General features: G+C 42.0%; 1 protein-coding gene across 2 annotated transcripts in view; it reads right to left on the reverse strand.

Annotated features, from left to right (window-relative positions):
* Window positions 1-20,236: 20,236 nt before the first annotated feature.
* Window positions 20,237-25,964, reverse strand: part of LOC116983506 (inter-alpha-trypsin inhibitor heavy chain H3-like) — a 103,654-nt gene continuing 97,926 nt past the window's right edge. For both annotated transcript variants that reach the window (XM_033037320.1, XM_033037321.1), the window contains 4 exons: window positions 25,106-25,307; window positions 24,405-24,577; window positions 20,785-20,896; window positions 20,237-20,687 (listed from right to left, as the gene is read on the reverse strand). In XM_033037320.1, coding sequence (XP_032893211.1) covers window positions 20,525-20,687; window positions 20,785-20,896; window positions 24,405-24,577; window positions 25,106-25,307 — 650 coding nt within the window. In that variant the 3' untranslated portion in view covers window positions 20,237-20,524. The remainder of the gene's footprint in view (window positions 20,688-20,784; window positions 20,897-24,404; window positions 24,578-25,105; window positions 25,308-25,964) is intronic.

A 25,964-nucleotide genomic window follows, 5' to 3' on the forward strand; every position in this document is an offset into this window, starting at 1 on the left:
GAGGCAAACAATTGGTCAGCAGCCACCTGACAACCAAAATTCATTTTGTGAACACAAACCTTTTAAAAAATGGCGAGGCAGACAATTGGGCAGCAGCCACCTGACAACCAAAATTCATTTTGATAACAAAAACATTTTTTAAATGGCGAGGCAAACAATTGGGCAGCAGCCACCTGACAACCAAAAGTCATTTTGTGAATACAAACCTTTTAAAAAAAAGGTGAGTCAAACAATTGGGCAGCAGCCACCTGACAACCAAATGTCATTTTGTGAACACAAACTTTTTTAAAAAGGCGAGGCAAACAATTGGGCAGCAGCCACCTGACAACAAAAAATAATTTTGTGAACACAAACATTTTAAAAATGGCGAGGCAAACAATTGGGCATCAGCCACCTGAGAACTAAAATTCATTTTGTGAACACAAACTTTTTTTTAAAGTCGAGGCAAACAATTGGTCAGCAGCCACCTGACAACCAAAATTCATTTTGATAACACAAACTTTTTTAAAAAGGAGAGGCAAACAATTAGTCAGCAGCCACCTGACAACCAAAATTCATTTTGTGAACACATTCTCTTTTAAAATGGCGAGGCAAACAATTGGGCAGCAGCCACCCGACAACCAAAATTCACTTTGTGAAGAAAAAGGTTTTTAAAAAGGTGAGTCATACAATTGGGCAGCAGCCAGCTGACAACCAAAATTCATTTTGTGAACACAAACGTTTTTAAAAATGCGGGCAAACAATTGGGCATCAGCCACCTGAGAACTAAAATTCATTTTGTGAACACAAACTTTTTTTAAAAGTCGAGGCAAACAATTGGTCAGCAGCCACCTGACAACCAAAATTCATTTTGATAACACAAACTTTTTTAAAAAGGAGAGGCAAACAATTAGTCAGCAGCCACCTGACAACCAAAATTCATTTTGTGAACACATTCTCTTTTAAAATGGCGAGGCAAACAATTGGGCAGCAGCCACCCGACAACCAAAATTCATTTTGTGAACACAAACGTTTTTAAAAATGCGGGCAAACAATTGGGCAGCAGCCACCTGACAACCAAAATTCATCTTGTGAACACAAACTTTTTTTAAAAGACGAGGCAAACAATTGGGCAGCAGCCACCTGACAACCAAAATTCATTTTGTGAATACAAACCTTTTAAAAAAAGGCGAGGCAAACAATTGGGCAGCAGCCACCTAACAACAAAAAATAATTTTGTGAACACAAACATTTTAAAAATGGCGAGGCAAACAATTGGGCATCAGCCACCTGAGAACTAAAATTCATTTTGTGAACACAAACTTTTTTTAAAAGTCGAGGCAAACAATCGGTCAGCAGCCACCTGACAACCAAAATTCATTTTGATAACACAAACTTTTTTAAAAAGGAGAGGCAAACAATTGGGCAGTAGCCACCTGACAACCAAAATTCGTTTTGTGAACACATACCTTTTTTAAATGGCAAGGCAAACAATTGGGCAGCAGCCACCTGACAACCAAAAGTCATTTTGTGAACACAAACTTTTGTAAAATGGCGAGGCAGACAATTGGGCAGCTGCCACCTGACGACCAAAATTCATATTGTGAAAACAAATTTAAAAAAAAAGGTGAGGCAAACAATCGGTCAGCAGCCACCTGACAACCAAAATTCATTTTGATAACACAACCTTTTTTAAAAAGGCGAGGCAAACAATTTGGCAGCAGCCACCTGAAAACTAAAATTCATTTTGTGAACACAATCCTTTTAAAAAAAGGCGAGGCAGACAATTGGGCAGCAGCCACCTGACAACCAAAATTCATTTTGATAACACAAACCTTTTTAAAAAGGCGAGGCAAACAATTAGTCAGCAGCCACCTGACAACCAAAATTCATTTTGATAACAAAAACATTTTTTAAATGGCCAGGCAAACAATTGGACAGCAGCCACCTGACAACCAAAATTCATCTTGTGAACACAAACTTTTTTTAAAAGACGAAGCAAACAATTGGGCAGCAGCCACATGACAACCAAAATTCATTCTGTGAACACAAACCTTTTTAAAAAAGGCGAGGCAGACAATTGGGCAGCAGCCACCTGAGAACCAAAATTCATTTGGTGAACACAAACTTTTTTAAAAAGGCGAGGCAAACAATTGGGCAGCAGCCACCTGACAACCAAAATTCATTTGTGAACACAAACGTATTTAAAAAGGCGAGGCAAAAATTGGTCAGCAGCCACCTGACAACCAAAATTCATTTTGATAACAAAAACATTTTTTAAATGGCGAGGCAAACAATTGGACAGCAGCCAACTGAAAACCAAAATTCATTTTGTGAACACAATCCTTTTAAAAAAAGGCGAGGCAGACAATTGGGCAGCAGCCACCTGACAACCAAAAGTCATTTTGTGAATACAAACCTTTTAAAAAAAGGCGAGGCAGACAATTGGGCAGCAGCCACCTGACAACCAAAATTCATTTTGTGATCACAAACTTTTTTTAAAAAGGCGCAGCAAACAATTGGGCAGCAGCCACCTGACAACCAAAATTCATTTTGTGAACACAAACCTTTTAAAAAAAGTCGAGGCAGACAATTGGGCAGCAGCCACCTGACAACCAAAATTCATTTTGTGATCACAAACTTTTTTTAAAAAGGCGAGGCAAACAATTGGGCAGCAGCCACGTGACAACCAAAATTAATTTTGTGAACACAAACTTTTAAAAAAAAGGTGAGGCAAACAATTGGGCAGTAGTCACCTGACAACCAAAATTCGTTTTGTGAACACATACCTTTTTTAAATGGCAAGGCAAACAATTGGGCAGCAGCCACCTGACAACCAAAAGTCATTTTTTGAACACAAACTTTTGTAAAATGGCGAGGCAGACAATTGGGCAGCTGCCACCTGACGACCAAAATTCATTTTGTGAAAACAAATTTAAAAAAAAAGGTGAGGCAAACAATCGGTCAGCAGCCACCTGACAACCAAAATTCATTTTGATAAAACAACCTTTTTTAAAAAGGCGAGGCAAACAATTTGGCAGCAGCCACCTGAAAACCAAAATTCATTTTGTGAACACAATCCTTTAAAAAAAAGGCGAGGCAGACAATTGGGCAGCAGCCACCTGACAACCAAAATTCATTTTGATAACACAAACCTTTTTAAAAAGGCGAGGCAAACAATTAGTCAGCAGCCACCTGACAACCAAAATTCATTTTGATAACAAAAACATTTTTAAAATGGCGAGGCAAACAATTGGACAGCAGCCACCTGACAACCAAAATTCATCTTGTGAACACAAACTTTTTTTAAAAGACAAGGCAAACAATTGGGCAGCAGCCACCTGACAACCAAAATTCATTCTGTGAACACAAACCTTTTTAAAAAAGGCGAGGCAGACAATTGTGCAGCAGCCACCTGAGAACCAAAATTCATTTGGTGAACACAAACTTTTTTTAAAAGGCGAGGCAAACAATTGGTCAGCAGCCACCTGACAACCAAAATTCATTTTGTGAACACAAACCTTTTAAAAAATGGCGAGGCAGACAATTGGGCAGCAGCCACCTGACAACCAAAATTCATTTTGATAACAAAAACATTTTTTAAATGGCGAGGCAAACAATTGGGCAGCAGCCACCTGACAACCAAAAGTCATTTTGTGAATACAAACCTTTTAAAAAAAAAGGTGAGGCAAACAATTGGGCAGCAGCCACCTGACAACCAAATGTCATTTTGTGAACACAAACTTTTTTAAAAAGGCGAGGCAAACAATTGGGCAGCAGCCACCTGACAACAAAAAATAATTTTGTGAACACAAACATTTTAAAAATGGCGAGGCAAACAATTGGGCATCAGCCACCTGAGAACTAAAATTCATTTTGTGAACACAAACTTTTTTTTAAAGTCGAGGCAAACAATTGGTCAGCAGCCACCTGACAACCAAAATTCATTTTGATAACACAAACTTTTTTAAAAAGGAGAGGCAAACAATTAGTCAGCAGCCACCTGACAACCAAAATTCATTTTGTGAACACATTCTCTTTTAAAATGGCGAGGCAAACAATTGGGCAGCAGCCACCCGACAACCAAAATTCACTTTGTGAACAAAAAGGTTTTTAAAAAGGTGAGTCATACAATTGGGCAGCAGCCAGCTGACAACCAAAATTCATTTTGTGAACACAAACGTTTTTAAAAATGCGGGCAAACAATTGGGCAGCAGCCACCTGACAACCAAAATTCATTTGGTGAACACAAACTTTAAAAAAAAAAGGCGAGGCAGACAATTGGACAGCAGCCACCTGAGAACCAAAATTCATTTGGTGAACACAAACTTTTTTAAAAAGGAAAGGCAAACAATTGGGCAGCAGCCACCTGACAACCAAAATTCATTTTGTGAACAAAAACGTTTAAAAAAAGCGAGGCAGACAATTGGGCAGCAGCCACCTGAGAACCAAAATTCATTTGGTGAACACAAACTTTTTTAAAAAGGCGAGGCAAACAATTGGGCAGCAGCCACCTGACAACCAAAATTCATTCTGTGAACACAAACCTTTTAAGAAAAGGCGAGGCAGACAATTGGGCAGCAGCCACCTGAGAACCAAAATTCATTTGGTGAACACAAACTTTTTTAAAAAGGAAAGGCAAACAATTGGGCAGCAGCCACCTGACAACCAAAATTCATTTTGTGAACACAAACCTTTTAAAAAAAGGCGAGGCAGACAATTGGGCAGCAGCCACCTGACAACCAAAATTCATTTTGTGATCACAAACTTTTTTAAAAAAGGCGAGGCAAACAATTGGGCAGCAGCCACGTGACAACCAAAATTAATTTTGTGATCACAAACTTTTTTAAAAAAGGTGAGGCAAACAATTGGGCAGTAGCCACCTGACAACCAAAATTCGTTTTGTGAACACATACCTTTTTTAAATGGCAAGGCAAACAATTGGGCAGCAGCCACCTGACAACCAAAAGTCATTTTTTGAACACAAACTTTTGTAAAATGGCGAGGCAGACAATTGGGCAGCTGCCACCTGACGACCAAAATTCATTTTGTGAAAACAAATTTAAAAAAAAAGGTGAGGCAAACAATCGGTCAGCAGCCACCTGACAACCAAAATTCATTTTGATAACACAACCTTTTTTAAAAAGGCGAGGCAAACAATTTGGCAGCAGCCACCTGAAAACCAAAATTCATTTTGTGAACACAATCCTTTTAAAAAAAGGCGAGGCAGACAATTGGGTAGCTGCCACCTGACAACCAAAATTCATTTTGATAACACAAACCTTTTAAAAAAGCAAGGCAAACAATTAGTCAGCAGCCACCTGACAACCAAAATTCATTTTGATAACAAAAACATTTTTAAAATGGCGAGGCAAACAATTGGACAGCAGCCACCTGACAACCAAAATTCATTTTGATAACACAAACCTTTTAAAAAAGCGAGGCAAACAATTAGTCAGCAGCCACCTGACAACCAAAATTCATTTTGATAACAAAAACATTTTTAAAATGGCGAGGCAAACAATTGGGCAGCAGCCACCTGACAACCAAAATTCATTTTGTGAACACAAACCTTTTTAAAAAAGGCGAGGCAGACAATTGGGCAGCAGCCACCTGAGAACCAAAATTCATTTGGTGAACACAAACTTTTTTAAAAAGGCGAGGCAAACAATTGGACAGCAGCCACCTGACAACCAAAATTCATTTTGTGAACACAAACGTATTTAAAATGGCGAGGCAAAAATTGGTCAGCAGCCACCTGACAACCAAAATTCATTTTGTGAACACAAACCTTTTAAAAAAAGGCGAGGCAGACAATTGGGCAGCAGCCACCTGACAACCAAAATTCATTTTGTGAACACAAACCTTTTTAAAAAAAAAGGCGAGGCAAACAATTGGACAGCAGCCACCTGACAACCAAAATTCATTTTGATAACAAAAACATTTTTTAAATGGCGAGGCAAACAATTGGGCAGCAGCCACCTGACAACCGAAAGTAATTTTGTGAATACAAACCTTTTAAAAAAAGGTGAGGCAAACAATTGGGCAGCAGCCACCTGACAACCAAATGTCATTTTGTGAACACAACCTTTTTTAAAAAGGCGAGGCAAACAATTTGGCAGCAGCCACCTGAAAACCAAAATTCATTTTGTGAACACAATCCTTTTAAAAAAAGGCGAGGCAGACAATTGGGCAGCAGCCACCTGACAACCAAAATTCATTTTGTCTTCTTCTTCTTCTATGTGGTGTTTTTTGGCGGTTGGCAAACAACTTTTTTGGTGCATTACCGCCACCAACTGGCATGGAGTGTGGATCAAACAACACCATTACATATACTAATAACCTATATCCTTCCGAACAAATTGGTTACCCTAAGAAAATGCAACAGGATTTGATAGCACTTATATGAACTTCCTTGCAAAATATCTACCAAATCAAATTGTATTCTTTCTTTTCTGAACTGCTCACTCATCCGTTCTCTCTCCTCCTCATACCTCTCACAATGTACAATGACATGCTCTATTGTCTCTTCTTGCCCACAGTATTCACATCTACCTGTATTATGCTTGCCTATTATAAAAAGTGTACTGTTCAGACCAGTGTGTCCAAATCTAATTCTTGAAGTTACTGTCTCCTCTTTTCTGTTTTTTCCTGCACATCTCATTTCTCCCACTTTCCTCTGGACTCTGTAGAACCACCGTCCTTTCTGCTCTTCATCCCATTGCTTTTGCCATCTTTCCTTCAGTCTTTGCTTAATAATGTCTTTGATTTCAGTTTTACCTATGTTAATACTTAAATCAATTTTACTTCTTTTTGCTACCTCTTTTGCTACCTTATCTGCCATTTCGTTTCCTCTAATGCCAATGTGTGCTGGTACCCATAAAAATATGACTGTAAGCCCCATCATTTGAATTCTGAATAGTGTTTGTTGTATTTCAATCAAAATGTCTGGTCTACTGTCTGAATGGCTGTGCTGTAAACTCTTTATTGCTAAACCTGAATCTGAACAAATAACTGTCCTTAAAGGCCTAGTATCCTCGACCCACTGTACCGCTAACAATATTGCAATCATTTCACCTGTGTATACTGAGACCTCATTATTGATGCTCTTCCCTACTTTGATGTGAAATTCTGGTACAATAAATGCTACTCCTACTTTATCTACTGAATCTTTTGATGCATCTGTATAAATTTGGACAAAACTGTAGTATCTGTCAATGTATTCCTGTATGATGACTGAATTATACCTATGTTGTTTATCCTTGTTTTCTTGAAATTCATTTTGTGAACACAAACTTTTTTAATAAGGCGAGGCAAACAATTGGGCAGCAGTCACCTGACAACAAAAATTCATTTTGTGAACACAAACTTTTTTTAAAAGGTGAGGCAAACAATCGGGCAGCAGCCACCTGACAATAAAAATTCATTTTGATAACAAAAACATTTTTTAAATGGCGAGGCAAACAATTGGGCAGCAGCCACCTGACAACCAAAGGTCATTTTGTGAATACAAACCTTTTAAAAAAAGGTGAGGCAAACAATTGGGCAGCAGCCACCTGACAACCAAATGTCATTTTGTGAACACAAACTTTTAAAAAAAGGCGAGGCAAACAATTGGGCAGCAGCCACCTGACAACCAAAATTCATTTTGTGAACACAAACCTTTTAAAAAAAGGCGAGGCAGACAATTGGGCAGCAGCTACCTGACAATCAAAATTCATTTTGTGAACACAAACCTTTTAAAAAAAGGCGAGGCAGACAATTGGGCAGCAGCCACCTGACAACCAAAATTCATTTGTGATCACAAACTTTTCTTAAGAAGGCGAGGCAAACAATTGGGCAGCAGCCACCTGACAACCAAACTTCATTTTGTGAAAACAAACTTTTTAAAAATGGCGAGGCAAACAATTGGGCAGCAGGCACCTGACAACCAGAATTCATTTTGTGAACACAAACGTATTTAAAATGGCGAGGCAAAAATTGGTCAGCAGCCACCTGACAACCAAAACTAATTTTGTGAACACAAACCTTTTAAAAAAAGGCGAGGCAGACAATTGGGCAGCAGCCACCTGACAACCAAAATTCATTTTGTGATCACAAACTTTTTTTAAAAAGGCGAGGCAAACAATCGGTCAGCAGCCACCTGACAACCAAAATTCATTTTGTGAACACAAACCTTTTTTAAAAAGGCGAGGCAAACAATTGGGCAGCAGCCACCTGAGAACCAAAAGTCATTTTGTGAACACAAATTTTTTTAAAAGGCGAGGCAAACAATTGGGCAGCAGCCACCTGACAACCTAAATACCACACGAAGGTCGCTCCTCCCTCTGCCACGGCTCCTGGGCCTCTGTTGAGACAAGCCCCGCGATGGGTTTTTATCTCACCACACGGAGGTCGCTCCTCCCTCTGTCACGGCTCCCGGGCCTCTGTGGAGACAAGCCCCGCGATGGGTTTTTATCTCAACACACGAAGGTCGCTCCTCCCTCTGTCACGGCTCCCGGGCCTCTGTTGAGACAAGCCCCGCGATGGGTTTTTATCTCACCACACGAAGGTCGCTCCTCCCTCTGTCACGGCTCCCGGGCCTCTGTTGAGACAAGCCCCGCGATGGGTTTTTATCTCACCACACGAAAGTCGCTCCTCCCTCTGTCACGGCTCCCGGGCCTCTGTTGAGACAAGCCCCGCGATGGGTTTTTATCTCACCACACGAAGGTCGCTCCTCCTTCTGTCACGGCTCCCGGGCCTCTGTTGAGACAAGCCCCGCGATGGGTTTTTATCTCACCACACGAAGGTCACTCCTCCCTCTGTCACGGCTCCCGGGCAAGAAATCCTGAAATGGGAGGGAGAGCAGCCTGAGGTTGTGGTACATATAGGTACCAACGACATAGGTAAAAAAAGAGAAGAGGTCCTGAAAGAAGAATTTAGGGAGTTAGGTAGAGAGTTATGGAGAAGGACTGCAAAGGTAACAATCTCAGGATTACTGCCTGTGCCACGCGACAGTGAGAGTAGGAATGGAGCGAGGTGGAGGATAAATGAGTGGATGAGGGACTGGTGCAGTGGATATGGATTCAAGTTTCTGGATCATTGGGACCTCTTTTGGGGAAGGTGTGACCTGTACAGAAAGGACGGGTTGCACTTGAACTCGAGGGGGACCAATATCCTGGCGGGGAGATTTGCAAAGGCTACTGGGGAGACTTTAAACTAGTATGGTTGGGGGGAGGGACTCAAATTGGGAAAGCTAGCAGTCAGTGTGTGGGGCAGGAGGCAGAAAATGGTAGCACTCTGACCCAAAATGTAGGGGAGAGAGAAGAAAAAGACAATAAACAGAGAATAAGAGAGGGTGGGTTTCTTAAATGTGTATATTTTAATGCTAGAAGCATTGTAAGAAAGGTGGATGAACTCAGAGCCTGGATTGACACCTGGAAGTATGATGTTGTGGCGATCAGTGAAACATGGTTGCAGGAGGGCAGTGATTGGAAACTAAATATTCCAGGATTTTGTTGCTTCAGGTGTGATAGAATTGGAGGGGCAAGAGGTGGAGGTGTTGCATTGCTTATCAGGGAATATATTACAGCAGTGCTTTGGCAGGATAGATTAGAGGGCTCGTCTAGGGAGGCTATTTGGGTGGAACTGAGAAATGGGAAAGGGGTAGCAACACTTATAGGGGTGTATTATAGACCGCCAAATGGGGAGCGAGAACTGGAAGAGCAAATATGTAAGGAGTTTGCAGATATTAGTAGTAAGCACAAGGTAATGATTGTGGGAGATTTCAATTTTCCACACATAGACTGGGAAACACATTCTGTAAATGGGCTGGATGGCTAACTTTGAGGAGATGCGAAAGGATTTAAAAGGAGTAAATTGGGACATTTTGTTTTATGGGAAAGATGTGGAAGAGAAATGGAGTACTTTTAAAGGGGAAATTTTAAGAGTACAGAATCTTTATGTCCCTGTTCGGTTGAAAGGAAATAGTAAAAATTGGAAAGAGCCATGGTTTTCAAGGGAAATTGGACACTTGGTTCGGAAAAAGAGGGAGATCTACAATAATTATAGGCAGCATGGAGTAAATGAAGTGCTTGAGGAGTATAAAGAATGTAAAAAGAATCTTAAGAAAGAAATTAGAAAAGCTAAAAGAAGATATGAGGTTGCTTTGGCAAGTAAGGTGAAAGTAAATCCAAAGGGTTTCTACAGCTATATTAATAGCAAAAGGATAACGAGGGATAAAATTGGTCCATTAGAGAGTCAAAGTGGACAGCTATCTGCAGAGCCAAAAGAGATGGAGGAGATATTGAACAATTTCTTTTCTTCGGTATTCACCAAGGAGAAGGATATTGAATTATGTGAGGTAAGGGAAACAAATAGAGTAGCTATGGAAACTATGAGATTCAAAGAAGAGGAAGTACTGACACTTTTGAGAAATATAAAAGTGGATAAGTCTCCAGGTCCGGACAGGATATTCCCTAGGACATTGAGGGAAGTTAGTGTAGAAATAGCAGGGGCTATGACAGAAATATTTCAAATGTCATTAGAAACGGGAATAGTACCGGAGGATTGGCGTACTGCGCATGTTGTTCCATTGTTTAAAAAGGGGTCTAAGAGTAAACCTAGCAATTATAGACCTGTTAGTTTGACGTCAGTGGCGGGCAAATTAATGGAAATGATACTTAGAGATAATATATATAAACATCTGGATAAACAGGGTCTGATTAGGAACAGTCAACATGGATTTGTGCCTGGAAGGTCATGTTTGACTAATCTTCTTGAATTTTTTGAAGAGGTTACTCGGGAAATTGATGAGGGTAAAGCAGTGGATGTTGTATATATGGACTTCAGTAAGGCCTTTGACAAGGTTCCTCATGGAAGGTTGGTTAAGAAGGTTCAATGGTTGGGTATTAATGGTGGAGTAGCAAGATGGATTCAACAGTGGCTGAATGGGAGATGCCAGAGAGTAATGGGGGATGGTTGTTTGTCAGGTTGGAGGCCAGTGACTAGTGGGGTGCCACAGGGATCTGTGTTGGGTCCACTGTTGTTTGTCATGTACATCAATGATCTGGATGATGGTGTGGGAAATTGGATTAGTAAGTATGCAGATGATACTAAGATAGGTGGGGTTGTGGATAATGAAGTAGTTTTTCAAAGACTACAGAGAGATTTATGCCAGTTGGAAGAGTGGCCTGAACGATGGCAGCTGGAGTTTAATGCTGATAAGTGTGAGGTGCTACATCTTGGCAGGACAAATCAAAATAGGACGTACATGGTAAATGGTAGGGAATTGAAGAATGCAGGTGAACAGAGGGATCTGGGAATAACTGTGCACAGTTCCCTGAAAGTGGAATCTCATGTAGATAGGGTGGTAAAGAAAGCTTTTGGTGTGCTGGCCTTTATAAATCAGAGCATTGAGTATAGAAGTTGGGATGTAATGTTAAAATTGTACAAGGCATTGGTGAGGCCAATTCTGGAGTATGGGGTACAATTTTGGTCGCCTAATTATAGGAAGGATGTCAACAAAATAGAGAGCGTACAGAGGAGATTTACTAGAATGTTGCCTGGGTTTCAGCAACTAAGTTACAGAGAAAGGCTGAACAAGTTAGGGCTTTATTCTTTGGAGCGCAGAAGGTTAAGGGGGGACTTGATAGAGGTCTTTAAAATGATGAGAGGGATAGACAGAGTTGACGTGGATAAGCTTTTCCCACTGAGAGTAGGGAAGGTTCAAACAAGGGGACATGACTTGAGAATTAAGGGACAGAAGTTTAGGGGTAACATGAGGGTGAACTTCTTTACTCAGAGAGTGGTGGCTGTGTGGAATGAGCTTCCAGGGAAGGTGGTGGAGGCAGGTTCGTTTTTATCATTTAAAAATAAATTGGATAGTTATATGGACGGGAAAGGAATGGAGGGTTATGGTCTGAGCGCAGGTAGTTGGGACTAGGGGAGAATACGTGTTCGGCACGGACTAGAAGGGTCGAGATGGCCTGTTTCCATGCTGTAATTGTTATATGGTTATTATATGGTTATATATTTTGTGAACACAAACTTTTTTTAAAAGGTGAGGCAAACAATTTGGCAGCAGCCACCTGAAAACCACAATTCATTTTGTGAACACAATCCTTTAAAAAAAAGGCGAGGCAGACAATTGGGCAGCAGCCACCTGACAACCAAAATTCATTTTGTGATCACTATCTTTTTTAAGAAGGCGAGGCAAACAATAGGGCAGCAGCCACCTGACAACCAAAATTCATTTTGTGAACACAAACTTTTTTGAAGAGGCGAGGCAAACAATTGGGCAGCAACCACCTGGCAACCAACATTTATTTTGTGAAAACAAACTTTTTTATAAAGGCAAGGCAAACAATTGGGCAGCAGCCACCTGACAACAAAAAATAATTTTGTGAACACAAACTTTTGCAAAATGTCGAGGCAAACTATTGGGCAGCAGTCACTTGACAACCAAAATTCATTTTGTGAAAACAAACGTTTTTAAAAAGGCGAGGCAAACAATCGGTCACCAGCCACCTGACAACCAAAATTGATTTTGTGAACACAAAATGTTTTTAAAAGGCGAGGCAAACAATTGGGCAGCAGCCTCCTGACAACCAAATTTCTTTTTTTTTTGTTTTCTTGTTTTTTGTTTTAATAATATTTTTATTAGAAGTAGACATATTATAAAGTATAGTTACATATTATAGTAAAAAAACTTTTCATATACATCAGTCATACATTATTAAAATTTTCAATTGTCGATTACTTCTGCTTCTAGTGTTTTTTTTTATATAGAAAAAAGAGAAAGGGAGAATAAAGAGTTACATATAATCAAAAAAACAGAAAAGGTGGAATGGATTACTTATAATACGTCATTGGAGATAGGTTCGTAGATTATAAAGTATGACTTTTCATCTAATCCTGAGTTCAAGTTTCAGTTGGGTTTTCGTGCTGGGCCAATCTATCCCGTCAGATAATTAATGAATGGAGCCCATATTTTATCAAAAAGTTCTTGTTTGTCCATTAAGACAAGTCTAATTCTTTCTAGATATAGGGTCTCCGACATTTCCACAATCCACATTTTAATTGTGGGGGTTGTAGGGCCTTTCCAAAATGTTAATATTAATTTTTTCCCGGTTATTATACTGTAGTCGAGGACATTTCTTTGGCTTGTTGTGAGTGTTAAACATTGTTCTGATATTCCAAGTATTATTAATTTTGAGTTTGGATCCAGTTTTGTATTAATAACTTCTGAAATTATTTCAAAAATATCAGTCCAGAAATGTTTAATTTTTATACAATTTGCAAACGTATGTGTTAAATTAGCATCTAGATGTTGACATTTATCACAAATAGGAGAGATTTGTGGGAAGATTCTATTTAGTTTTATTTTAGTGTAATCTATGTAAGACTTTCATTTCGTTTGGACCTCAAGGGGTCCAAATGACAAATAAATTGTATCGTATTGTATCGTATCGTTAAATTGTATTAAAGCATGTCTGGCATTTAACGAACATTGATGTATATGTTGTAAACTTTCGTCCCACAAATCTTTCGTTATAGGATGACCTAATTCATTTTCCCATGTGTGTCTATATGGTTCCGTTGGTGGTACCTCGTTGTTTAGGAGGGTGTTATAAATATAAGCTATTAATTTTTCAGTGTTAGGATGCTTGTTCAAACATTCATCAAGGATTTCTGGTCCCCTAGTCCTGTAGACTTGTGTATTAGATTTAACATAATCTCTAATTTGTAGATATCTGAAGAAATTATTTGAGTGCAGTCCATGATTCTGTTGTAACTCTTGAAATGAAAGAAAAGTGCCTTTCCCATAAAGATGTCCAATCTTTTTAATTCCATAATTTTTCCATAGTGTGATACCCTTATCCAAAAAGGATGGCTTGAATAAAGGATTATTTACAATGGGAAGGCATAGTGGTATATTATTCAATTTTAAAACTTTTTTAAATTCTTTCCAAATTCGCATTCCACTATGTATTATGGGGTTTTCCTTATAGGTTTTTTTGTGCAGTTTTGTGGGAGCAAATATGATCGGACCAATTTCAAAAGGTAAACAGTCTTCCTTTTCCATCCTTAACCAATCTGGTTGTTGAGGCAAACAATCGGTCAGCAGCCACCTGACAACCAAAATTCATTTTGTGAACACAAACTTGTTAAAAAAGGCGAGGCAAACAATTGGGCAGCAGCCACCTGACAACCACAATTCAATTTGTGAACACAATTTGTTTTAAAAGGCGAGGCAAACAATTGGGCAGCAGCCACCTGACAACCACGATTCATTTTGTGAACACAAACTTTTTTTAAAAGGCGAGGCAAACAATTGGGCAGCAGCCACCTGACAACCAAAATTCATTTTGTGAACACTAAATTTTTTTAAAAGGCGAGGCAAACAAATTGGCAGCAGCCACATCGAGGGGACTCACCCTGGTGTAGACATGCATTCAGTGTTATTCACAGCTCAGGGAGCCTTGGCCCTCTCGCTTCCTGGGTCTGGCGGAGACTGAGTGAGGCATGGCACTTCCGGGTTATATAGTCCCTCCCCCCTCCTCCCTCCCCCCTGCCGCCAGCGGGGGCAGCAGAGAGAATGGGGATTTTTAAAAACACATTAATATCTCTCTGATTTTTCATCGATAAGAAAATACCTCTGGTCCCGGAAGGCGGAGGTGGGCTCTGAGTGAGGTGGCCAAAAATGACGGCCGTAAGTGGCAGCGTTCTCTCCGAAATTGCAGCACAGTGGGCCAAAAGCGGTCAAGATCAGACTTTTAGTAATATAGATAGAAAATAGGTGCAGGAGGAGGCCATTTAGCCCTTCGAGCCAACACCGCCATTCATTGTGATCATGGCTGATCGTCCCCTATCAATAACCCGTGCCTGCCTTCTCCTCATGTCCCTTGACTCCACTAGCCCCTAGAGCTCTTTCTAACTCTCACTTAAATCCGTCCAGTGACTTGACCTCCACTGCCCTCTGTGGCAGGGAATTCCATAAATTCACAACTCTCTGGGTGAAAACGTTTTTTCTCACCTCAATCTTAAATGACCTCCCCTTTATTCTAAGACTGTGGCCCCTGGTTCTGGACTTGCCCAACATTGGGAACATTTTTCCTGCATCTAGCTTGTCCAGTCCTTTTATAATTTTATATGGTTCAATAAGATACCCCCTCATCCTTCTAAACTCCAGTGAATACAAGCCTAGTCTTTTCAATCTTTCCTCATATGACAGTCCCGCCATCCCAGGGACCAATCTCGTGAACCTGTGCTGCACTGCCTCAATCACAAGGATGTCCTTCCTCAAATTAGGAGACCAAAACTGTACACAATACTCTAGATGTGGTCTCAACAGGGCCCTATACAACTGCAGAAGAACTTCTTTACTCCTATACTGAAATCCTCGTGCTATGAAGGCCAACATTCCATTAGCTTTCTTCACTGCCTGCTGTGACTGGTGTTCAAGTGACCGGTGTTCAAGGACACCCAGGTCTCGCTGCACCTCCCCCTTGTTTTTGCCGCCAAAGTGGATAACCTCACATTTATCTATATTATACGGCAGCTGCCACGCATCTGCCCACTCACTCAACCTGTCCAGGTCACCCTGCAACCTCCTAACATCCTCTTCACAGTTCATTTATTGCAAGTACATTGCAGACTCACAGTTCAGTTGATTCACAGCTTAGAATCACAGTTGTGGCCTCCCCCTCGCGATCCTCCAGAGTGACTGACTCGCATCCAAGCATCCGGGGTTTTATAGTCTTGCCCCCCCACCCTCCCCCAGAAGGGACGTTACCTTCATCATGTTGATTAACAGGCGAGGGGACCAATCAGCTGGTCACAAGATTTTTTAAACACTCATAATTTTATATTTTTTCATCGTTCGGAAAAGTCCTCGGGGCTGCCTCAGCGGAGGAGGACTGTGAGTAAGATGGCCCAAAATCATAGCGATATAGGGTAGTGTTTTTTCTAAGATCAATATGCAGCGCAGACAGGAAGTGGTCAAGATGAGACTTTTAATTATATAGATATTGGAAATTTATAAAATATACATTTTAATGGGATCATTATATAGATATGTAACATTTCCATTTCGAGATCATGTGGGGGGTGGGTGAAATATGCGTCAAGCCGATAGCCTAATTGTTAAAGGATTAATGGACATTGTATTGCATAACACATGTCAATCATAGCATGAAATTAATCCATAGCATTATCCTATATTATTTAATTACAGCTGATGGTCTGAATCATACATCAGCATCCTGCAATGGAAGATCCAAAAGAAAGAAAACTTCGAACACAAAGGCCACAGTGATCCCCAAACAAATTACATCGTATTTCTCAAAGGGTAAATTACATCACATTTTGTATTTATTTTAACCCATTGATGCCATGGACATGAATCTTTTTTGAGGAGCCAAAAAGTCCTTCTTTCATCATTCACATTGGCAGCATATTTTTCTTTTTTCCTTATATTGACAAATTACAAAGTAATGTATTGCATTACAAATGAAAATACTAGCATCATATCACATCTATCTATCCATTATATATTAAAACTGTGTGTGCGTGTGTGTTTCTGGGTGGGTGTGTGTGTGTGTGTGTGTGCGTGTGTGTTTCCATGTCGCTAGCTCATTCACTATTACATCCAATTTTGCACTCCTCAAAAAATTTTTACTTTTTCTGTACCCATTTAAAAAATAAAATCCTACACCCACCCCCAATCACTCATGTTGTCGCCTCCTGCTGGCCAGCGACCATAACGGCTGCTGACGCCCGCCTCTGCCTCAAAGATGCCGCCATTTTTCACAGCCACTGGTGCCCGGCCCGGCTCTGTCACGCAGCCGGCGTCTCACAAGTGCCGAGGATGTGAGGCCTCACACTCTAACCAGCTGGAGTGGGGGCCAAACCCAGGGTTTGGAATGGGGCCGTGACCGGGACCAAAAAGAAGCCGCCCCACGCCCGCCGTCTCTCTCTCTCTCTCTCTCTGTATACAAGGGCTCTCCAAACGATGCCTCTGTCCTCTCTCTGTCTCTCCCCTCTCTCACTGCCCTCTCTCTCCATCTGCTGCATTTAATCGTTCGCTCCGCTCGCACCAGCACGGTCGCCCACTTAATAGATGCCGCAAATCAGAAACCACCGCTGCAAAAGGCAGGACTCTGTGCCTCTCTCTGTGTGCCTCTGTGCCCCCACGCCTGCCCGCCCGCTCCAACCCTCCCCGTTGTTCAAATTGCGCAAAAATAACCAAAGATCCCATAGTGGCTAAGCGGCTATAAGATCTTTGGAGACAACAGGTGTTCCCAGCCCGCGGCTCGACTCATGCACGCCCGCTCTAAACCCCCCTTCACCTCTCTCCCCCATCCTCTCGTCCCTCTCCCCCACTCTGCCCCCACCCCCGCACTCCAACCCTCCCCGTACTTGGCGCCTGAAGCGCAGAGTTCTCCTCCCTCCCTTCTTCCCCCCCCCCCCCCCCCTTTTTCTCCATCAGCCGGCCCTGTTCTCGCTCTCCATTTCTCTCTCTCTCCCTGGCGCAATGAGCAGATTATTGCGTTCAATAACCAGCCCTCACCTCTGACGACGCGCACCCCCCCCCCCCCTCAAATTCTCCCCACTCCCTCTCCGCATCCACTGCCTCTCCGCCCCTCACGCTTCCTGGTCCCGCCCGGCAATGCCCCCCCAGCCCGGCCCCGGTCGCTGACCTCACAATGCCTTTGCACCTGGCCGAACTGCTTCCTGGCCCCGCAGCCTGCCAGTTTGGTGATTCCATTGTTTTTCATTGATTTGAATTGAATTATTGCTCACTTAACATCACTAATTCTTAACATTAACTTTTAATTTCAAAGACAGTTTTAGAAAAAAAAAGGTGCTGTCCTCATTGACAGCTTAGATCGGATCCGATGTGTGTGTATTTGTGTGTGTTTGTGTGTGTGCGCGCGCGCATGTGTGTGTGTGTGTGTGTGTGTGTGTGTGTGTGGGGGGGGGGGTCCTCCTCTGAATTCCATAGAGCTGCCGACAGCTTTCGTGCATGAGACGATTCATTTCAAGAACATTCTGAACGCGTGACGCACGGTTGCATTTCGCTCTCTCTGTCTCTCCCCCTCTCTCTCTCCCCATCTCTCGCTCTCCCCCTTTCTCTCTCCCCATCTCTCGCTCTCCCCATCTCTCTCTCTCCCCTCTCTATCTCTCCCCTCTCTATCTCTCCCCCTCTCTCTCTCTCTCTCTCTCTCTCTCCCACACTCTCTCTCTCATCCCCCCTCTCTCTCCCCCCTCCCTCTCTCTCTCCCCCCTTCCTCTCCTTTTCACCTAGAGAGTTGTGAATCTGTGGAATTTTCTGCCACAGAAGGAATTGGAGGCCAATTCACTGGATGTTTTCAAAAGAGACTTGATATAGCTCTTTGGGCTAACAGAATCAAGGGATAAGGGGATCGGAGGGCCGAATGGCCTACTTGAATGGAGGTGCTGGCTTGTGGGCCGAATGGCCTAATCCTGCACCTATTTTCTATGTTTCTGTGTTTCCTCCAAGCTAATTAGGAATGCAATTGGCTCGCTCACCTTGGATTTCATGCAATGCACTTTATTCCCGTACATGACAGGAACACTATATGTTCCTCTGCTATTCCTGTAACCTACTTGTGGCCCTATCTTTGTTTCTTCAGGAAGGTGAAGGAGGTCCCAGGTGGAAAGGAATTGTGAAGTTTAATGTGTGAATGGAGATGTCAGAAAAAAATCCAATGTGCAATGTGATTTGAAAGCAGCGGATCAAACTGCATTCAAGTGAAACGTGGGGAACTAAATCTAATGTTAGATAGAACACCCATGTCCTGAGAAATGTTGGAATTAAATTGGTCAATTTAATGGAAGATCACAGACCACAAAAGAAACAGCAAAAACAACAATGCACATATTTTGAAATTAACAGAATCATTTTAATGTTTTCAGCCTATTGTGTAAGGGTATCTTTTGCAGAATTACATGCTTTATTTAATTGTGTGAAGAGAATTCATTTCTGTAAAACAGTGTCGGTGTCAAGGGCACTATTTCTCAAAAGACACGATTATTGAAGCTGTGGCAGTGGTTTGTCTGTTGACTCACTGCTCAAGTGACCTGGATTCAATCCTGACCTCAGGTGTTGCAAGTTTGGGAGAGTTTGCATGTTCCCCTCCAGAGTGCATGGATTTCCATTACGTGCCCAGATTTCATGCCCACTGCTCAAATACATGCCCCGGGTAGGTAAATGTAAAACAAATTAAAGGAGAGTTGATGTACATGTGAGAGAGAATAAGTTGTAGTGTAACATGGAGATGATGGAAGATGCGTAATGTATAAGGAGCTAGAAGGGTGGGTAGGAGAGGGACCAGGGTATTGCCTCCAGCACCGTCAATGTTGGCTACAGGGGGCGTCTCCGCTACAAGAGGCGGTTGGCCGTGGAAAGGGACGTCAGTGCGTGGGCCGAGCCGGTCGAGGGTGATGGAGGAGGCCCTGCAGCAGCCTGGGGCTTACCTGGATCTGGAGCTGCTCCAGTACATGGAGCACTTGGTACTTTGGACATCTTTGTAAATGGCACCTAAATATGGCGACTCGTGCATGTGTGAACTGTGCAGAAACAACGTGTGCGCGATGCAATGCTGGTTTTTAATCCAAAATATCAAACCTCCTCACCCCCACCTCCCACAGATGCTGCTCAACCCGCTGAGTTCCTTCAACAGTTTGCTTGCCTGTTTTCCCAAGGGATTGCTCTTCTGGGAGTCACACCAACGCTGTGGGCCAAATGGCCTCCTTCTATCCCACGATAAGTAAGTGGGTACCAGAGGCATCGCTCAATATCTCCCCTTTGGAGCTTCTCTCAAAAATGATGCCAGAATCAACATGTTATTGTTGGCTCTCAGGATCTTTCCAACTTTTCAAAATGGAGTTACCCTCAGAAAGAAATTAGTCTGGTGTATTGTTTCAGCTCAGGGAGACTTTGGAAACTTTCCCCTCCATTTGGTATCATCATTGGAACTGGAAGAGCATTTGTTCCAGATCATCATTGCCACTAGAGTCATTAGTATTGTGTCAAAGTGGTTATTGAATTAAACTAGGAAGCTTGGCGGAAACTGTTTTTTAAATCTTTCCCACTCAGTTGGCAAGGAGTTCAGTCTATATTAACATGTGCCATCATCAGGTGAATGGACAATTGCTGTTGATACCACATGGTGCTATGTGTAGGAAGGAACTGCAGATGCCAGGTAGACACAAAATGTTGGAGTAACTCAGCAGAACAGGCAGCATCGTTGGGGAGAAGGAATGGGTGGTGTTTTGGGCTCTGAAGAAGGATCTCGACCTGGAACGTCACCTATTCCTTTTCTCCAGAGATGCGGCCTGTCCCGTGGAGTTACTCCAGCATTGTGTGTCTGGCCACGAGGTACAATGATTGATACTCGTCAGCTCAATGTGCAACGTCCATTATAAATGACTGCAGGGATCCATGAATGAAAGAGAGGAAATGGGTACAGTTGTATCGTGTTTAGGATGTAGTGATTGAACAATAAAACCAGGAAAGGGTTGGCAAAGGGATACATTTTCACCATTCCATCTCACCACTTGGATAAAAATAATCAAATAACGAAGGAACAACATAGTCAGTGGGAATTCCGTCAATAAATCCTTTCCCGTTGTCGTGAACAAACCAGCACGAAACGTTGGTACCTTGTTTCAGATTGAGTCTGTAATCTTTCTGGGACCCCCTGGAAGATAGGAATATAAATGCAGGTAAGAAATCTACAGAGATTGTTTAAATATTGAATAGGACAAGTTAGTAGAATTTGCACTTGGATATAATACCTTGTCACCCTGAGTTTGTGACCTTTCACATCCATTGTCGCATGAGGTTTGCCTTGATCTAAGCTGGGGCGCATGTCATATACCTCAGCATTCACTCCATGGTAAAACTGGCCTGCAGCAGAGAAAAGGAACTAATTCAAATACAAAGTGACAAATAATTAAGTGCAGGATTCCCACAGGGAATAATGCAGCTCCTAATTAATTTGATCTGTGAGGAAGATACATGCAATGGATGATTAAGATGTTGTTAAATTATGATTGAAACAAAAAATATATAATAATAGCAGTTTGGAAGCAAGAAATTTGGTATTTGATCCAGTATAAAAAGTAGTTACAAACTAACTCACTTAATTTGAGAATTGTGACTAAATAAAGTTTGAAATGGATACATTTCAAAGTGATAATCCCAATTCTGTGTAGGAAGGAACTGCAGATGCTGGTTTATACAGAAGATAGACACAAAAAGCTGGAGTAACTTCTCTAGCTTCAAGTAACCCTTGCATCCCCTCTTCCTCCGTCCATCCCCCACCCTAGTCATTGTGTTAGTTTCACTGTCGTCCTGCTTAGTTTCACTGTTTGTATCACTCGTTGTCAGCTTCGCCACAGCCAACAATGGACCATTGTTGGCTCCACATTTCCTTGATCATCATTGCTGGTTTGATTTGTCCTTTTGAAAAGTTTTCATTCATTTGTTCTATGTACCTTTCCATATCTCTCGTTTCCCTCTCCACTGACTCTCAGCCTGAAGAGTGGCTTCGACCTGGAACGTCACCTATTCCTTTTCTCCAGAGATGCTGCCTGACCCGCTGAGTCACTACATCTTTTTGTGTCTATCACCATTATTTCTGGGTTGATTTCCCCTTAACCAGAGTGAACTAATGTTGTCACTATTTATTGCAGGAATGAATTATTGAATTAATAATTGAATAATTATTCAATTCAGTTTTCAGTTTTCAGCTTCAGTTTTAATCTATTATACAATTTAGGGGAGTCAAGAGATTTGAATGCCGAGCAGAATATAATTTGCTGGAAATGTTTCCGTGGTAAAGAAAGGTTGATGTTTCAGGCCAAGAACCTGCATCAGGACTAAGCTTGTCGAGGGAAGGACTAATATTTATAAGGGAGAGGTGAAACAGGGGCTTGTAGGTGATAGGTGGAACCAGATGTGAGCGCGAGTCAAGTTGTATGGTGGGGTTCATGGAAAAGGTGAATAAAGGGAGGAAGACCCTGGTTGCACTGTGGCAGTGGGAAAGAAAATGAGTTGCACTGTATATTGATTTTAGAAAAAATGCTGCCCCTTACGGCTGTGATTGTTGGCCATCTTAGTCAGAGTCCCACTCCGCTGCACAGGGCAAGAGTATTTTTCCCATTGATGAAAAATAAAAGAGTTATTAGTGTTTAAAAAATGTTGAGATTCTCTCTCCTGAAGGTCATGCCCCTTCCGGAGGGACTATAAAACTCGGAAGTGTGGAGGTGCCTCAGTTCTCTGCAAGATGGGGGAGCTAGAGGTTGCAATTCTCAGTCTGAGCTGTGAATAACACTGAACACATGTTTACTAAACTGTGAGTGGTTTTACTGACCAGTCAGTGCCCATAATGTGGTTTGAAAATGTAGTTTGAAAATGCAAAAGAGTGTTTTGGTTTGAAAGTGCTAAAGCTGCGATGCCTTTGGTTTGAAAGTGCTAAAGCTGCATTGCCTTTGGTTTGAAAGTGCTAAAGCTGCATTGCCTTTGGTTTGAAAGTGCTAAAGCTGCCTTGCCTTTGGTTTGAAAGTGCTAAAGCTGCCTTGCCTTTGGTTTGAAAGTGCTAAAGCTGCCTTGCTTTTGGTTTGAAAGTGCTAAAGCTGCCTTGCCTATGGTTTGAAAGTGCTAAAGCTGCCTTGCCTATGGTTTGAAAGTGCTAAAGCTGCCGTGCCTAATTAAAGCTGTCTTGCCTAATTAAACTGCCTTGCCTAATTAAAGCGGCCTTGCCTAATTAAAATTGCCTTGCTTTCTATAAAATTAAAAGTCTAATCTTGACCACTTCCTGTTTGCGCTTTATATTGATTTTAGAAAAAACGCTACCACATACGGCTGTGATTTTTGCCCATCTTACTCAGAGTCCACCTCTGTCAGGTGTCGAGGATTTTCATCGATGAAAATTTAAAAAATGTTCTCCTGTCAATCATGCCATGAAGGCCACGCCCCTTCTGGTGGGAGGGGTAGGGGCTATAAAACTGTGTGGGGCGTGGCTCAGTCTCTGCAAGATGGGGGAGGGAGAGGTCACTGTCTTTAGTGACTTTGCACACTGCTTGAAATGATATGAAACTGCACTTTCGGAGAGATTACAGAGAGTTGGTTTGGCAAGGAGGACTCTTTCTAACTTCTACAGGTGCACAGTAGAGAGCATGCTGACCGGTTGCATCGTGGCTTGGTACAGCATCTTGAGCGCCCTGGAGAGGAAAAGACTACAAAAAGTAGTAAACACTGCCCAGTCCATCATCGGCTCTGACCTTCCTTCCATCGAGGGGATTTATCGCAGTCGCTGCCTCAAAAAGGCTGGCAATATCATCAAAGACCCACACCATCCTGGCCACACACTCATCTCCCTGCTACCTACAGGTAGAAGGTACAGGAGCCTGAAGACTGCAACAACCAGGTTCAGGAATAGCTACTTCCCCACAGCCATCAGGCTATTAAACCTGGCTCGGACAAAACTGATTATTAATAACCAATTATCAGTTATTTGCACTTTATCATTTTATTATTCATGTGTGTATATATTTATATTATAGTATATGGACACATTGATCTGTTTTGTAGTAAATGCCTACTATGTTCTGTGTGCTGAAGCAAAGCAAGAATTTCATTGTCCTATCAGGGACACATGACAATAAACTCACTTGAACTTGAACTTGAACACTTGAATTTGGTGGCCTTGCACCCTGCTTGAAGTGGTATGAAAATGCACTTGAATTAGGTGGCCTTCCACCATGCTTGAAATGGAATTTCAAGGAATAGCAGTGAGTCAACTCCAAGCCCACCAGCCGTGAGTGAGTGAGCTGCCAGCACAACAGGCTTGAGTGACTGAGCCGCCAGCCCAAGAATCCATTTGGCCCACAATGTCCATACTATCCCTCTGGAAAACAGTCCCTTCAGCCCACAACACTCATACTAGTGCTCCAGAAAGCCCCCCCCCCCCCCCACTGGCCTCCAATATTGGAATTGGTGGAGAGGTGGAATACTGCGTTGGGGGACCAGCCCTCCCAATGTTTAATAGTTTAGTTTAGTTTATTATCACGTGTTTAGAGGTACAGTGAAAAGCTTTTGTTGCTAACCAGTCAGTGGAAAGAGGGGAGAAGAGGAAGTGGCTGGGGTGCAACTCATCCTTGATTATGCTGCTGGCCTTGCCGAGGCAGCGTGAGGTGTCAATGGAAGGGAGGATGGTTTGTGTGATGGTCTGGGCTGCATCCACAATTCTCTGCAATTTCTTGCGGTCTTGGATGGAGCTGTTCCCAAACCAAGCTGTGATGCATCCCGATAAAATGCTTTCTACGGCGCATCTGTAGAAGTTGGTGAGAGTTGTTGGGTACATGCCAAACTTCCTAAGCCTTCTAAGGAATAGAGTAAATACTCCACATACCAAGTAATCCATGGGTCATGTTGGAGAGCCTGTGGCTGTCGAGTGTATAAAATCCCAGGAAATCCCGGTGTAGAGGATGATATTTCCAGACGCGATGCAGCACGATGACAAATGATGCGTCATCTCCCATCCTGAGTGTGAGATTCCTTTCTTTCACAATTGAGATTGAGAAGCTGGGAAATAAATGCAACAAATTATGCTGTGTTCATGATTATTTTCTGCTGTTCAGTCCAGAATTTGTAACATAATTCTTCTTTACCCTTTTGCTTTGCTTTTTTGTGTGCAGATTTATTAATATTAATCAACATTTCCAAAGATAGACCTGTGTCCATCAAACACACAAATATCTCACACCTTTTGCCTTTTAACCCAGCACCCCCCCCCCCCCCCCCCCCCACTGTATCCACCTATCTCTTGCCAGGCTTTATCCTGTCCTCCTCTCTTCTGGCTCTCATCATCCCGACACAATCAGTCTGCAAAAGGGTCACAAAACATCACCTAACCAGGGTCCAGGAGTTGCTTCACCCGCTGAGAGACCAGCATTTTGAGTCTTCTATTGTAAACCAGCATTTATAGTTCCTTATATTTACTTTGTACAAATTTAGTTTTTGATTTGCCAGGAATTTTCTACGAATTCGAACTAAGGCTATATTTTTATTTTACACAAATGCAACATTGCTATATTACGGTATAAATCACACCTCTGTTTTGTTACAGATGCAGTTGCTGACCACGGGAAAACCATCTTGTCCTCTCCATGAAACACTGTGATCACCTGAGTCGATACTTCCACTTTTACATCCATGTTGCTGTTCACAATTCCAAATTTTCCAAAATAGGTACTTAATTTGTTGTTTTTTTCTACCTTTTTATCTCCAATCAACTGGCCATTTACCACAAAACCTTCAAGTAAATGTAAATATACATTAGTGTTAATTAAATGATGTTAAAATCCAGGGTATCATCTTACAATAGAATGGAATTATGAATGTGATGAATGTTATAGGAGGCACAGTGGTGCAACAGTGGAATTGCTGCCTTACCGCACCTGAGACCAGGGTTCGATCATGACTATGGGTGCATTCTGTACGGAGTTTGTACGTTCTCCCCGTGATCTGCGTGGGTTTTCCCCAGGATCTCCTATTTTCTTCCACACTCCAAAGCTGTACAAGTTTGTAGGCACATTGGCTTGGTAAAATTGTAAATTGTCCCTAGTGTGTGTGTGGGATAGTGCTAGTGTGTGGCGATCACTGGTCGGCATGGACTCGGTGGGCCGAACGTTCTATTTCTACGCTGTATCGCTAAACTAAACTAAAGGGAAGCAAAGGAGAAACTGATGAACCGATGATCTCCCAGAGCAGCTGACTTGTTTGTAGCTGAGTAAAAGGAAATACTAGCAATGGGATAGATCATCTAGGGTATGAAAATCCCTAAGGATCTATTTGGGGAAATTTCATTTAATTTATGTATATGTTAACTCTGAAACCAAAGGATGAAATTTAAGAAATGCACTGATCTACCTTTAGGGTGAAAGATTTAGTGGGAATCCGAGGGGTACCT

This window comes from Amblyraja radiata, chromosome 18 (assembly GCF_010909765.2).
Source record: "Amblyraja radiata isolate CabotCenter1 chromosome 18, sAmbRad1.1.pri, whole genome shotgun sequence".
NCBI lineage: Eukaryota > Metazoa > Chordata > Chondrichthyes > Rajiformes > Rajidae > Amblyraja > Amblyraja radiata.